Consider the following 15,865-nt stretch of genomic DNA (forward strand, 5'->3'; position numbering starts at 1 on the left):
TCACTTAGAAACATCAGTTTCTCTATCTGCACAGTTGGTAAGCAGCACACCTATGATTTGGGAATAAAAGTTAACTTTACACTGGATTTAGAACCATGTTTTGATCTGAGGCAAAAGCAATCTGAGATGGTACGAATCATTCACTGTCTCCATCAATACTCAGGACTCGTGCACTCTCCTACCTGTAGGCTTATCCACACCAAGGAATCCAGCTTGTCCCAGGGTTTTAAAAACTTTATGTGCTGGGAACTGTCCTTCTTCTTCCCATTTGTCCACAAAGGGGTTAATCTCCTTGTCAATGATCTAGATTTGGAAAACAAATTTAAAGTTACAGCCAGAGATATTCATACTGATACTACATTGAATACTTTTGTCTGGATAATGAAAACAGGAAAAGAAATGCACAGGGAAAATGTTGAAAGCACCCACTCACAACTACTACGACAGCTGCAGTAGGGTAAACATAATTCTTTTAGCTATCACAACTCATCTCCCTAGTCCATGACCACTGTTACACCATTCTACAAAGAGGGAATTTATTATTTTAAGAACTTCTCTTAGTCTTTTCTCCATGCTAAATAAACAAGTCCTGTAGTGCTAACTGTTCCTTAAGCTGGAAATAGATCTCTCTCCCTCTTGAAGTGCTGTGCTCATGAGACCCTGTTAGAGTGCTCTTCTAGCTGTCTATTTATTGCACATTCTTTGGAGAATTTCAGACCATATAGGGCTGTTTTCTGCTTCCCTGTTGGCCACAGAAATACAGACACTTCACTCTTGGCTACACAAAATTATTCTTTTTCTTTTTCCTACTAAATTCTGAGAAATACATAAGCACAATGTTCAATGCTCTCGGTAATTACCATCTCTCTCTCCTTCTCTTATACTACCTAGCATAGGCCTCGTGACCAACACTAACAAAATACTCACCAGGACGCTAGGAAAGCCTACATTTAACTTTTAGTACTGCCATATCCATGATGCTCAGACTGTAGCGTGTGGACACTTCATGTTGAGTTACAGGATGTGAATCTTTGTAACATGTGGTAATGCTGATCTGAAAACTCCCAGGGAAGTGCCTGAAAGTGGTTATGAAGCCTATACAGAAGGCTAACCCGGTGTTTTGACAGATCTTGGCAAAAGTTTGATGTGAACATACTAACACAATTCCGTGTTTGTTATGGCTGGTACCAGGCCAAGTGTTTCACAGTCCACACAAGAAACTACCTTTGAAGTTCCACAAAGTCAGAAGAATGACTAAGGCATTCAAGAAGTTCTTTTACATAATTCCTGCATATTATAACCTGCTCCCTTCTGTACCTTTGAGCAGAGCTCAAGCTGTTCGACAGTGCCAAAGTTTAATTATTAGCAGGTGAAGTTTGACACCTCTAATAAAGCAAGATCTACCTGGCATGACACATCATCAACAGCAACACAGGGACAGCCTCACTGTACAGACTGCACCAAAGTTTGTTTCCACATTCAAGAAAAAATGAACATCACAGTCCAGATATCAATATCCAGTTATTTTTTTAACTCCTGGACCATCTGCTTGAAACTGTGTTTACAATTCACAATCATAAATAAGACTCAAAACTAACCTACTTTCAGACAAGAAAAGTAATTCCTTCAGAAGTATTATTCATGAAAATAAGGCTTTAGATAATTTGCATAGAATCAGAGGGGAAGAACAATCTATGGGACAATGAAATAACAGTCAGCATCAGTGGGAGAGAGCATCTGGAGGAACCCCTCTCCTCTGCAATACATACAACATGCTAGAGAACTGTAGTGATGGTCAACCAGCTGATGCTTTAATACTGATTGTGGGATATTATCACCTTTTCATACAAACGCTGACCAAAAGAGACATTCTCAAAGAGCCAAATCATCGATGACCAAAGGAATCTGCACACATACAGAACACGTGCTTTAAACATTGCTAAAGACAGATGTACTTGGAAGCAGATCAAGCATGCTGTATATTGAACTGTTTCATTTACCCCTTCCTTTGGCTTTTGCCAAAAAGTAATGTATGCTCCCAGAGAATTATATCAAGCTTCAATCAACTTATATGGCAAGCAATTAATTTTGAATTAGCTTACATGTTCTTAGTGCACACAGCTTTCAGAAGCAAACACTAAGTGCTGAAGGTACCTCGAGCTAAATCAAAAGGGATACCTGCCACATATCTAAGTACATGGAAAAATAACTCTCAGAGTAGCCAAGAAGCAGTTCTGTTTATTTTTACAGGCTTTATCATGAAAAAAAAAAAAATGTGGAAATCATGAGTGGTAACATTCAGACATACATCACTAGGATAGTGACTACAATAAGAACTAAAACTCCTCTCAGCAGAAATATCTTTACACTGCATTCTGAACATGTTATCCAACAGATACTCCCAACCACTAAGGAAATCCTTTAACCTAATCTAGCTGGCCAAATCAGAGAGGTATTTGGGATTTAATGCCTGTATATATATATATGTATTTTGTTATGGATTATTTTAATCCCCATCTAGAAGAGAGCAATGAGAAATATCTCCCCAGAATGTTGCAGATAGATGCATGTTCTCCTTCTTTTCCCCTGGAAGTTATTGTACTATTTAAATGAGTAAGAAACAAAACCACACTCGGGGATTTTCCTTCACATGGTGCTCAGTATTTTCTGCTGACATTGTACCAGCAGAAGCATTAGAGATTGTCATTTAATTCTCACTGTAATCCAAAACAAATATCCCATCCCTAGTGGTAATTAAATAATTCTGGTTACTGAGAGTGTCTACAAATGTTCTTTACAGCAACTAAAGATTTCTTTCCATCATTACTCACCATCAAGTTTACCTTTTAGCAAACAATTCAAATGAGAAATTAAAGATAGTAACACTTCACCATGCAATATCTCATATCTGTCCCCTACAATACTGTACAGGGGCAGTACAATATTTCAGCACACAATAAGTAGGACAATGTATGGCCTCGAGACTTCAAAAACAATAACAACAAAAAAAATACATTAATTAGCATTGCCACAAAAAGACAGAAACTTTTACTGTAAGTTATACCTAAGTTGAGATTAGAAGAGCAAGAGAAAATGTCTGACAAAAACCCTACCTTTGTATTTAGAAAATTATATGGATTTTGAGTTTGGTTTTTATGACAATGGGACTTTCTGAGAAGATTAAACACTAGGGAGGGATGAGAACCATCTGTCTAGAAGAGACAGGTCAATCTTTGGCAGCAGGCTGGCCAACATACTAAGGTGGGCTTAAAAGTGAAGGATTTGGGAGCAGGGTCCAATATGGCAATGAACTTTGCAGCAGTGCCCAGCAACCTGACAAGGAACAATGGGCACAAACTGAAACATAGGAAATTCCATACAAACGTGAGGAAAAACTTATTTAGTTTGAGGGTGACAGAGAACTGGAACAGGCAACTCAGAGAGGTTGTGGAGTCCTTTTTCTGGAGATATTTCAGGCCCATATGGATGCTTTCCTGTGCAACCTACTGTTATGAAATTGCTTTAGCAGAGGGTAGGACTAGATAATCTACAGAGGCCCCTTCCAACCCCTGTGATTCTGTGATTTAGAAGTGCCATGTCATACCAGAGTAGGAGAATTATTTCTGCTCTTAAATCAAGCTGAAATAATAATTAAATCTTTAAAGTAATATAAAAGATGAGTAAGTAAGCAATAAAGCACTAACAACATTTCTTCCTTGATTATATCCTGACAATTAGCAAAATGTTGACCTGAAAGAAAGGAGGTAACAGACCGTAGAGCCCTTTGCCTTTGACACCAGCAATAATTTAAGAGAATAATGAACAGATCACAGTACAGTATCTCTCCTTGTAATTGAATTCATAACCTCTGGCAGCAGTGAGTGCACACAACATTGCATGGTGCAGGCACTGCTGCCGAGGACAGGCAGTGTTTTCCCAAGGCTAAGAACTGAAAGAATCAAGGTGACCAAGTCCATTGCACTGCCTATATGCGCTACCAAAATAAGCTCATAGAAATCACCATGGGATGCATCAGCAGCACCAGAATTCCATCTGCTTTCCATCTGAATATCCCGTTAATCTTCTTTCTGAATGCAGCAGAAGCCATGAGCTGCCATAGCCATGGTCTATATCACCCAACCCAACCTGGCACGGCAGTGATGAGCTCAGGCCTACAGTGGTTGGTGCTTAAGACCATTGCTGAGTACAGGCTCTCACACTTCAGCTCACTGTACTGTCTGTGATCTGCACTGATTATCATTTATTCTGCTTGCAAATGCACCAAATGCTTGATAGAATAAATAGTGGCATGTCAACCATGTTGATCAGGTATGCTATATATACCCCCTCCTGTGCATGTCGTCAAACTTAGACACAAAACATGCAGATCTGAGGTCATATAGCTTTCCCCTTTTCTCTTTCCCAATAGGAAGTATGATAAAAGTTTGGGAGAAAAAGCCAATCCAGTTTAGCATTGTGAAGGTGGTTGAAAAGGGGCAGATAACACATCATTGCTAGCACCTCAAGGTCTTAGGATACTTCTATTTTTTTGTCCATTACTGCACAGTAATGCACAGTGAACAGACCCAGCCTTTCTCCACTGCCTTTAGACATAGACATGACCAGAGCTGAGCTTCCAGAGAAGCTGACAGTGGATTTAAAACCAACACTCATTAGGTTTATCAAAGGTGAAAACGGAGTGATCAAAAATAAATGTCCAAAATTGGAAGATGTGTTTAAAATTGATTAATTATAACACCAAAGGTCCTTTTTGTACCTTTAATTACGCTGTGCCACAGGCAACAAAGGACTCATGCAGTGTGCTGCAGCACTGGGTACCAAAGACTGCAAGATCAGCAAACACAGGAACAAATTGTTACTAAATTAATTTTTCCCTTTCCTAAAAGGATAAAAAAAAAAAAAAAAAATAGCACAGGGAAAAAACCCAGTGAAGTAAGATTTGGCAGCATCTCAAGATATAACAAAACATACCTGTCCTCATCTGTTATCTTTTCAGCCAAAAACCACACAGATTAGAAGTATAATGCAATTTCTTCTGCTTTATTCATTTGGCCGCAATGGACATGCTTCTGTTTAAATCATTGCGTTTCTTTCCTGTCAGAGACTGTTCTCTGCCATATACATAATACATAAAGCAGAGCTGATTATTGCTTCAGAAATTAAAATACTGCATATCCTTTAGTCCCATACAGTTTTTAATTTGGAGGGGGAAAAAAAAGTACATCTGATTCAATCACAAAGCTTTTGTCTCTGCTTGCCTAAAACTTAAAAACCTACAAGTCTTATAGGGAGTGCGGGGCTGGGCAGAAGCACACACTGTCCCCTTGCCTACATTGAGCAGAAGGCAGCCTTTGTCACCCTGGCATGTATCATTACCCTGCAAAAAAAACAAAGGGAACAAACCAGAACCTGGGAGCTGAGCCCAGCTTAATCTTTCCTGAGGAACAAGATGCTGAAAGACCAGCTATGACTGGGGAGGCACATGATCCCAGTTGACCCTCCTCCTACCTGGCATTCTCCTCCCTGCCCGAAGGAACACACACACAGACAACTGCAACCCCTGCACACACCTGGGAGTTTTTATAGTCCCTGCTCACTCACAGCCACTTCTTCAACAGACCCATCCAAGAACATGGTGAAAATGGGAGGGTCCCAAGATTGCTTCTCGCTCTGGACTCCAAGAATTGCAAATATCATGCCAAAACCATCTCCCTGCAAAAGCAGGGAAGGAATACATTCACAAAGCCCCCCAAGATCAAGCAATCATTTAAGTGTTTATGATTAGTTCCAGGGAATTTCTCAATTTTTTTTCTTTTGACCACAAACTGTGTTTATTTATTCCTCTGTCTCATTGATAGCATCTGCTGCATCCTCCATTCAACCACACAACAGGCAAATCAATACGCTATCAAATGAGTATTTCACACCCTCGATACTCAACACAACAGGGTTTAAGCCATGTTGAGCTCCATGTCCTTCTTGGACAAGAAATTCTGTTCCTTTTACCATGATATTTTTGTAAAAACTATAAACTACTCTCCTGGGGATATAGAAAATATATTCACACTTCTGGTTCCATCATATTCATGGATATACATTCCCCAAATGCAAAAATATAACCAATGGATACTATCCAAGGAGAGACACATTAAATTACAATTTAAATCTGGACAGAAAATAAGGCTTTTTCCTCATTACTGACAGTATTCCTCTACCATCTCTCCACACGTCAGGCTCCTCTGAATCTCTTAACTTTTAGAAATAAAACAGCACCTATTAGAAACAGAATGGGTTAGGAAACACAAAAAGATTTGGGAACAATACTTCAAATATCATAACTTTGATCTATTCAGCTATTCATTCCAAACATGTGCCATCACTGTGACTTACAAAGCTGCTAATGTACAAAACTTGTTTTCTTTCCCTCTTTTAGTCAGTAGGACATTTTGTGCTCACGTGGTATCATTATGGCAAAAACTAGATTAAAAAAAACCCTCCCTTTTCCACCTCCCAACAACTTTACTAAGTTCAGACTTGGCCACAGTGACCACAAATTATATTCTTAGGAACTATGATTATTCATATTTGGTTCTGTATTATAGCCCTGTGCGAACAAAGCAATTTATCTCACTGTGGCCATTCCAGACCACCTTTCCACTGCAAGTCATTAGGATGTCATGAAATAATATGATGGGATCCAATGTGAAAGGCACATGCACCAGGATTTTGTCCATCTTTGCCACCCACACACCATTCCCCATGACAGGGCTCAGCATTTCATGCTGTTACTAAGCTGAAGCGCAGCCTGGAATTTGGGTACTGTTAGAGATATTGGCTGTTCGGAGCAATGTGGTATGAAGCAATGGCTGGGCTGGTTTGTCCAGGCTGACAGACCTCCTTCTTCAAGAGATTTCAATTAGCAGAGCTTCCAGATGTTCATGGTGCTTTTTTAACACTCAACAAGTGGCAAAAAGCATCTCCTGTAGTACTCTAGGATTCCCAGAGCATCGTGTTCAGACACTGTGCTCCACATTCTGACAGAATCCTTGAGATAAAAGAGAAAATATTCAGTCCTAGGAACTGACTTTAACTTCATTGGTGCCTTCACCTTTTCTTTATCTTGTGTCACTGAAAGAGGAAAAATAATTCTCTGGAGCTACTAAAAGAATGGCCCTGGTACATGCCAAATTATGGAAACCCACCAGAGACTCACAACTTACGCCATTTTATGTATGTCCTGGAACTTAAACTATGCTCATCTCCATATCAGCTGAGTACCTAATAAGCCCAGGGTATCCTCACAGATCCAAACAGCTGACCTCACTGAAGGACTGCTAGTCCTGAATGCTGAATCATCAACTAAAGATTTGGACTGTCATCTCAACCACAAGAAGCTTACACAGAATCTACTTACCACATTGCTCCAGCATCATGGGAAACATTTCTATTCAGCATGCTCTTGTTCCATCTACTTTCCATTTTTTCCTTTTTCTTGTGGCTGGGATAAAGCTAAGCTGAAATAAAATGTTCCACATTTCTCTTTGGATGAGGTGAACAACAGAATTTTATCAGCTTCCCCTGGGAAAGTGCTGGTTTCTTCTCCAGAATAAAGGAGACATTCCTAATCTCCACTTCTGTCTTTGAAAATGGAATTACGGCACACATCCGTCTGCTTATCCCACTGCAAATTTCTAACTGCAATACTCGCGGCCCTCCCAAATCTGCCTGAGGAGCAGCTCCATTGTCAAACACCATGGCATGACACCCATACTAGTTTTCCCTGTCTCAAGGTAACATGGTATACTTTGAAGGCTACAGCACATAAAATGGCAGATTGGAGACAAGCTTGCTCTGCCTTACTGCTACAGACAAATCAAGGCATTAATTTTTTATGACAAGCTATAAACTAATGACTGAAACCCACCTGAGGGAACACACACACCTCTGGTGGTGCTATCAGGGCTAATGACCTGGGACCTTCTGTTCCTAAAGCAGGTTGATAAGCAACAGTTGTTGACTAGGCCCACAAGCCTGGCTGGAGGACAGAAAATAATACTAAGTAGCACATGAAGAATCTCAGAAGTCTCCTTGCAGCAATCCATCAGTGCTCATCTATCAAACCTGATACAGGCTTTTCTGCTCCTTTTGAGGCTTAATAAGAAAAAGAAATAATAAAAAAACAATCTGTCCAGAACAAGGCAAGTTGAAAGAACAGCTTTCAGAGTACAATGACACCTAACTGGGAGCTGCCACGTTTATCAATGTGCCCCTGGGGCAGGGTTAAATTTACTCACACATTGTTACACTAACGGGACCTAATATGATTTAAAGAAAGCTACATTTCCTGAACGGTCATGGCACAACCTATGTAAATCACAGGCATTTGCTCAGTAAGAAACTGCTTATTAAGATACAATTTAAACTGTCAGAAGTTCACAGCTGCATTGCCTACTCCTATCAGGTGTGACAATGATAAAGTACTATTGAATATCTTTGGTGGTATTTCCTATTACAGTAGTATATCCCAGCCGCCCAGATTACAACAAAAATCAACTATGAACACTTCATTACATTATTGTCCAAAATTCTTGGCACTAGGAAAGGATATTTTTGTGTTTGTCTACACAGAAAGGGATCTGGCCTCAAAATGTTATAAAACGTTTCTGTGAGACACAAGATGACAAAGACTACTGCATATATCCCAGAATCTGGGAACTCTCTTTCCCTTACATAGATCCATACAAAAGCTGTGAGGTTTACTAATGTCACATTCAACCGCCTCCCTTCTCAAACTTTGACCTCAAATGCATGACAAATACTGTATTAGAGATCCAAGTCACGTCTTTTGCAACTTCTGCTGTCTTTCCTCTCTCATTTTCTCTTTTGATTTAATGAGAAAGTGTTTTAAGTTATTTATTTGTAGTACCAGCAGCCAACAACTTTGCTGTTTCAGTGCTGGTTTTTGTGATTTGCTATAGAAGATGGACAAAACACCTCTAACTACGGTGCTCCAGCAGTAACAGTAGTCACACTTCAGTGGTATTCTGCAGACTATCCAAAATAGCCGTATTATTTTGACAGAGAGTTTACAACAATTTTAATGGATATTTATAGTGAAAATTAGTGTTTAATCCAGCTCTTTTATGCTCCAATATAACGAGCGCAATATATAAATGTGTGTAAAATATCTCACCCGATACTATAATTTAATTACTGCATTGAATTGTTGAATAGCAGTGCACTATAAGTATTGTTTAACAAGGTAAAGTTACGTTTTTTGATTTCCAAGAGGAAGGGTGGTGACCTATGAAGTAGTAAAGGAAACCACTCACGAGGTTATTTCAATACCCTTGCTAAAAATGGCTCCTGGAATTACAGGAGTCTCTTCCTCATCCTGCTCAGAACAATTGGAGAAGTACAGATCATTAAAAGTACATTAATTTAACAGATTTAAAAAATAATAATAATAAAAGAAATGAAGTAAAAAAAAAAATAGTAACAGTTTTCACTAATGGAATTGCAGTTTGCTTCTCTGATTTCAAGGCAGCTGCGTATGTATTAGCCTAGTGGAAAGAGTACCCCAAATTCAATAATCATTACATTTAAAACACATTACAGATACTCAGTGGTCATTCTCTGCCATAGTGCTTACTTTCCAGTTTCTCTTGAATTCACTGGGGTCGGTCTTAGCTTAGGCCAAAACAAACACTGACTGCTGGAAGCTTTAGAGTAAACAACATTAGACTGGATCTGATGTAAACTGGCAAAGATTATTTTTTTCTATATGATCTGACAGAAACTGAAATAAGGGTTATATAAGCCTCCTAGATTCCAGGACTAGGGGACAGTGCAGAAGTAGGGAACAGTGCAAGGTAGGTGACTTTGCAGACATACAGGCCTGTTACTGCGATAAAAGCAAAACAATCCTGTATTATTCACCCAAATGACAGAAGAGGATTCATCTTCAACCCTTTTACTGATCCTTTCCCTGCCAGCTCATTCCTGCTTTGAAGAATGTCCAGGAATTTAGATGAATGAAACTAATTTATAAGGAAGGCAGTCAAGCACCAGGTTTCTTTGTAGAACACGGAAAATGAACACACTACTGCAAAAGTTCAAGGATAAGAGGCCTAACTTTAGCCATAGAAAGCTTGATGAATTAAATAGCCTTTGCAATATCCTGCTTTAACTCTGGAAGTATGAAAGCTAATTCCAAAAAAGCTCAAAAACAACCTGAAGAATTGTCTGAATCAGAAGTAGACCCAATAATCCCTTCTCCACATTAAACACAGAAAGAGGAGAAACTTGGGAAAAGGGTAAATTATCCATAAAAGTGTAAGACTCTTCAAGTCATTTTTAAAAGCTTCCATCAGATTCTTAACAGTACAGCTCCAAAGTCATATCAGGGATCTAACATTAGGACACCCAGAGTGCATTGCTCTTACAAAACTACAGTGCAGCACCAGCCAGGAGCTGAGCATTCACCTAAAGGCAGATCAAGGACAGCACCCCACACTCCATCATGCCCATCTTGGAATGTACATCCTGCTCCAAATAATCTTGAGCACATCTCTCACAGTTTCACAGTTTAGAGACACTTCTCACACATGCAGCTTGTCTCACCTTGTCTTATCCTATCCCATTTCACCTGGTTCTGTTCTGTTTCATTTCATCCCATCCCATCTCATCCAATCTCACCCCATCCTATTTCATCCCACTGCCCCCACACCATCCCTCCCAGTGGGTTCCACACCAAGGCTTTCTAACATTAAAAAAACCTGATTCTCTAACTTTGGCAGGCGTTGGTTAATTACACCACAGCCTTCTGCAGGTGACATTGACCTCACTGCTGGGAACACAGATAATTCACCACTGCCATCATTATTCGCAGAGTGGCATTCAACTTCCATTTGACCTTACCAGAAGTGTCTCCTTCTCTCGATTTATCATTCGGTTTCACGGGAACCCAATTCTAGAAACACGACCGTGACAAACGGGCTCTGTTCCACATGCCCTTACACTTGGTGTCCACAGCCAACGCTTACCCCGTGCTCTGCAGGGGCTGGGAGGGAACTGAGTGCTCTCCCGCTCTGTGCTCCAGACCTTCAGTTCCCACTCGGGCAGGCCAAGTTCCACCAACACCCCTCTTGTGCTCCCTCCCCACTCACAGGCAGCACAGCAGCCCAACCCCACTCGCACAAGTCCCCACAGTCCCGCTACCCGACTTTTAAAGTGAAAGGGGAGTCAGGCGGTGCCAACACGCCGCGCAGCACCCGGTGCAGTTTAGCAGACAGGCCCCGCTGGCTGCCGGGCCGTCCCCGCGGTACCTTCCTGAGGGCCTCCCGCAAGGCGCCGTGCTGCGCCGTGTCTGCTACCCGCCCTCCGTGCCGCCGCCCGCCGCCATGCAGGGCCGCGGCCCGCACAGCCCAGCGCCCGCCGCCCCGCAGCGCCATGGCCTCCGCCGGCCGCTCCGCTCTGCTCCGCTCCGCTCCGCCCTTCGAGCCCTCTCGAGTTACCGGCCCGAGCAGGAGGCGAACAGGTGGCGAGAGCGGAGAAGCGATGAGACCCTGCTTTCAGATTCATCCATTTATTTAAGAAAAAAAAGAAGAAAAAAGAAAAAAAAAATAAAGAACGACAGACAAAAACCGCTCCTGTGCTGCCGGACCAGGCCCAGCGGGCTGGGGTATCCCTCAGGCGATGACACAGCCGCCCTTCTCCTTGAAGGGGTTCTTGTCCTCCGGGACGCCCTTGACCAGCGGGTCTTCTCCTGAGCGCTCCTCGATGTAGTTCTTGATCTCCTCGGAGCACTTGGACACCTGCGGGGAGGACAGACACGTTGCCAGAGCTCACGCACTGCTCAGCAGCCAGGTGCTGAGCTCACACCTCTCCCTGTCTGCCCGCCCACTGGGTACCACAGGCCAGCACCATTGGCTGCTACACTGTTAAACTTCCAGCTCTTAAATCAGTCCATATAATTGTATGAAGCACATCTTCCCCGACATGGCGTATGGTCAGCACACTCAGGATCAACATTTCAGCTCCACGACATGCTCTGTGTCTACAAAGCGTCTGTCACTTCCACACACACCTCTCAGTTCCCTTCCTGTGGGACAGACGCTGTCCTCAGGTGTCAGGATCAGGGATGCCCCTAAGCACAGTTCCCAGCTCTGTGCCTGCCAAACCCACAGACACAACAGCGCAGTCAGCAACAGAATCCATCTGCTGCCAGGCCAACAGGGGCCATTATTTCTAATTTAAGGCTCCTCCATAATTATATATCTTACTCCATAGGTAAAGTTATGCCAAGCGAGATGGTGAATTTACCCACTGTGTCACAGCCTCTGAGCCATCAGAAGTAGCTCAGGGTTAATCCTCAACCACAGGGTGCACAGAATAAGGCCTGACTACCTCTGGCTATGGTACCTACAGCACAGACTTCATGCTCACTGTGAAGCTTTTGTAGAGTGCAGAGGTGAAACTGAGGATGCTGACTATGCTTCACTGCAGATGGTTTCAAAATACAGTTCCCTAAAGTCTTTTGGTTTATTAGAATATATGGACGAAATATTAGAATATTTAGACTATTCAGAATATGTAAATATATATTTATTTACATCAGGAGTTTTAAACTCTTATTAAGAAAATTAAAATCTATGCATTCTGCAGAGTATTTCAGGAGCTTGGGGACGCTCTGAGGGATGATCTATGCGCCTGTAGTACTCAGATGTGCAGCCCTTAATACTTCTGGATCCATAGGCCATAACATCTACAACCACTGCCATTTAACTGACGCCTAAAATGCAATGAGATGCTGGCACAGGCTGCTCAGAGAAGCTGTGGGTGCCCAATCCCTGAAGTCATGCAAGGCCAAGTTGGCTGGGGCCCTGGGCAGCCTGATGTGGTTGGGTGGCAATGAACCCTCAGCAGGGGGTTGGAACTGGGTGGGCTTAAAGGTCCCTTCCAAGCCAAGTCCTTCTGTGATTCATTCTATGAGTCTGTTATAATTGTGGCTTTCTTACTTAGTTGGCTGTGCACCTAGACCTAATAGACAGAAACAATTCCACTCATCCCCTAATATAAACTCACTTTTAGTCTGAAATGAAGAGTTTGTCTAGATGAATTTTTTTTCTTGTTGGCATATGGATTTAAAACATACAGAAGGAAAAACAAGTTTCATCACAGAGCAATATCAATGGTATTCTTCCATTTATAGAAAATGTGAAATAATACAACAATAAAAACCACTGGAAACTGTTCACCTGTGGAAAGAAATTGTGACGGAAAGTATAGTGCTCCCATCGAACACAGCGGGACAGAACTCGGCTATGGGGCACCAACCCCTTAGCGTCTACCCTTCGCCCGGGGTAGCCCCGCTGGCCACCGCACCCCCAACGCCCCGGTGTCTTTTACATAGGAGGGGAATTCTGCCTCCCCCGGCTCGGCTGCTGGGCAAGAGCCGTCGGTTAGAGCTCAGCGCTCCTCTCCCCGCGGCGGGGCCCCCATCACCCCCGCGCTGCGCCAGGACGGGTCCCTCCCGCTCCGCCCCGCCGGGCTCCGCACGGGGCTGCCCGCCCGGCACCGCCGCCGCCCGACGGCACCGCGCCGGGGCTGCCCGGCCGCCCCCCGCCCCAACCTCAGCCCCCGGCCCGCCCGGCGGCCCCTCGCTTACCGGCTGCCTCTCCAGCTTCACTTCTTTACGGAGCTGCTCCACTTCCATTTTCAGTTTGTCCTTCTCGCTCAGGTCCTCGATGTTGATCGCCGGCATGGTGTGCGCTGCCAGAGCGCGGAGAGAGGGAGGGGAGGAGGGAGGGAGGACAAAGGGTTACCGCTGGGCAGCGAGGCCGTCGGGCCCGGAGCCCCCGGTAGGGCAGTGGGACGGTGGGACGGTGGGACGGCCGCCCCCGGCCCGCCCCCGGCCTCACTCACCCGGTGCCGCCGGGCTGCTCCGCGGCGACCGCTTCCTCCCCACCGCGCCGGGCACCCTGCCCCGCGCCGCCCGGCCTTTAAACTCTGGATTAATCCCCTCTAATCGGATTACGGCCCGCCCGGCCCCGCTCTCGGGACGTTCACACTGCGGGGCTCCAGCGTCCCGCACCCGGAGGGCTGCCGGCACTCGCCCCCCTCCTCGCCCCGTGTGGCAGAGGCAGCCGGGGGCTGCCCAGCGCTCAGCCCTCTACTCTGCTCCTCCTGTGCCTCAGTGCTGCGTGGTCGTGTGCCACTGGCGTGCTGAGAGAGGTGAACTGGTCGCAGCAGGTGCTTTTCTTGCGCACATTCCCCCAAAGTTCTGTGTTAAAACTACAGGCAGATCAGACTGAAAGGCAGAGAGGTGAAGGAACAGCTGTCGGGTCAGGCTGCCGGTGGGACACAGAGCTCTGCATGCCACAGCTGTGCTGTGCTGCACAGAGCATCTGGGGTCCTGCAGCTGTGCTGGGGATGGGGGTACACTCGGAGTGGTGGGTTCAGAAAGCACAAGAAGGACTTATGAAAGCCCCCTGTGCTTGCATATACTGCTGAGATCCAGACCCTGAGCAGAAAGTGCACTCTATGCAACAAGTGTCCCTTCACCCTGTTTGTGCCCTGGCTGCTCTTGGCAGCTGTGTTCATATGATGCTAACAGATGTGGATTCAGCACAGCCACAGCCCTTCACACCAAGCAAAGCTGCAGGCCTGCTCACCCTTTGGGTGGGCCTGAGCAAACCCATTTAGTTTTCAGAACCCGAAATGCCCCTTTAGGCAGTCATCCCCACACCCTCCTTCCACATCTGGCTATAGCCACAAGGACACTTGTCATATACATATAGCCACAAGGCCACTTCAACCTAGATTTAGGTTGGATGTGAGGGGGAAGTTCTTCAATAGGAGAGTGTTTGGACCCTGGAACAGGCTGCCCAGGGAGGTTGTGGATGCCCCGTCCTTGGAGGTGTTCAAGACCAGGTTGGACGGGGCTCTGGGCAACCTGATCTAGTAAAGGTGTATGTTTGGTGGCCCTGCCAGGCAGGGGGGTTGGAACTACATGATCCTTGAGGTCCCTTCCAACCCGGGTCATTCTGTGATTCTGTGACACTACCTGCCCCTTTCCCACCCACCAGATGTAAGCAGTACAGCTTACAGTACTTTACAGGGCAGTACAGTACAGGGCAGCACAGCCCTTGCAGGGAGCATGGAGTGGGTGCAGAGAACGGTGTGGTAGAGGAGGGCCAGAGCTGAGGGCTGCTGGTGGGAGCATCATAGCCCAGTTCTGCTGACTGTAGCTAGTGCAGGCTCTCACCACTCGCTGTTTGTTGCTCCTCAGGTTCATATGTTTTTACAAATACCTGCCCTAATCTAAGTGAACTTTTGTTGCCGTTACAGCAGAGGAGCAGCTGAGTAAATGCCACACCGTGCTGCAGGGCTGATGGATAGACAGCTTTAATTCAAACTTTGTTTTGTATGTGTGCATGCACAGAGGAAATGGAAAATGGTATTAGCATGACAGCACTCGTTTTGCTGCTATTGTTTGAGGTGGTATTTCAATGGCTTCCTGTGCGATTCCGACAAAATCCAATGAAAGCTAAAGGACATCAGTCTGGTTGTATAGAAATCACCTGAGAGTTCCCTATTATTAGAAAAATGGCCTTTTTGGTTGGTGGTTTTTGTTATTTTTTACTGGAAATAGAAAATGTGGTTGGTCTTTTTTTTCCTACTGGAGGAACTGAAGCTTTATTACCATCATTGCGCTTAATAAGTTTACCCAGAAATGAGTACATGCTACTAATGGCTGTAACAACAAGATCCTGACATACAGCAGATACGTCCCATGATGATGCCTCACACCACACCAGGATTTTGTTCGGTTCTAGGTGTA

At 44.3% G+C, this 15,865-nt stretch overlaps 2 protein-coding genes across 8 annotated transcripts in view; both read right to left on the minus strand.

Moving 5' to 3' along the window:
• LOC107309087 (putative acyl-CoA dehydrogenase 6) overlaps positions 1–11,514 on the minus strand; it is a 67,310-nt gene extending 55,796 nt beyond the window's left edge. For 3 of the 7 annotated variants that reach the window (XM_085538618.1, XM_085538617.1, XM_015853554.2), the window contains exons 1-2: positions 11,349–11,514; positions 183–303 (exon numbers count right to left, since the gene is read on the minus strand). In XM_085538618.1, the coding sequence (XP_085394744.1) occupies positions 183–303; positions 11,349–11,474 (247 nt within the window). In that variant the 5' untranslated portion in view covers positions 11,475–11,514. Of the gene's footprint in view, positions 1–182; positions 304–927; positions 1,075–10,941 lie in introns of those variants that run through there. The other 4 variants (XM_085538619.1, XM_085538621.1, XM_015853556.3 and 1 more) reach the window with 4 other exon arrangements.
• Positions 11,515–11,592: 78 nt separating this feature from the next.
• Positions 11,593–14,000, minus strand: LOC107309092 (guanine nucleotide-binding protein G(I)/G(S)/G(O) subunit gamma-11). The gene is made up of 3 exons (XM_015853565.2): positions 13,948–14,000; positions 13,691–13,794; positions 11,593–11,837 (listed from the first exon to the last, which is right to left on the minus strand). Exons 2-3 carry the CDS (start codon positions 13,784–13,786, stop codon positions 11,712–11,714), a joined length of 222 nt encoding a protein of 73 aa, XP_015709051.1. The 5' UTR covers positions 13,787–13,794; positions 13,948–14,000; the 3' UTR covers positions 11,593–11,711.
• Between the last annotated feature and the right edge of the window lie 1,865 nt (positions 14,001–15,865).

Source organism: Coturnix japonica, chromosome 2 (assembly GCF_054131305.1).
Source record: "Coturnix japonica strain WE chromosome 2, WE-NBRP24, whole genome shotgun sequence".
Lineage (NCBI taxonomy): Eukaryota > Metazoa > Chordata > Aves > Galliformes > Phasianidae > Coturnix > Coturnix japonica.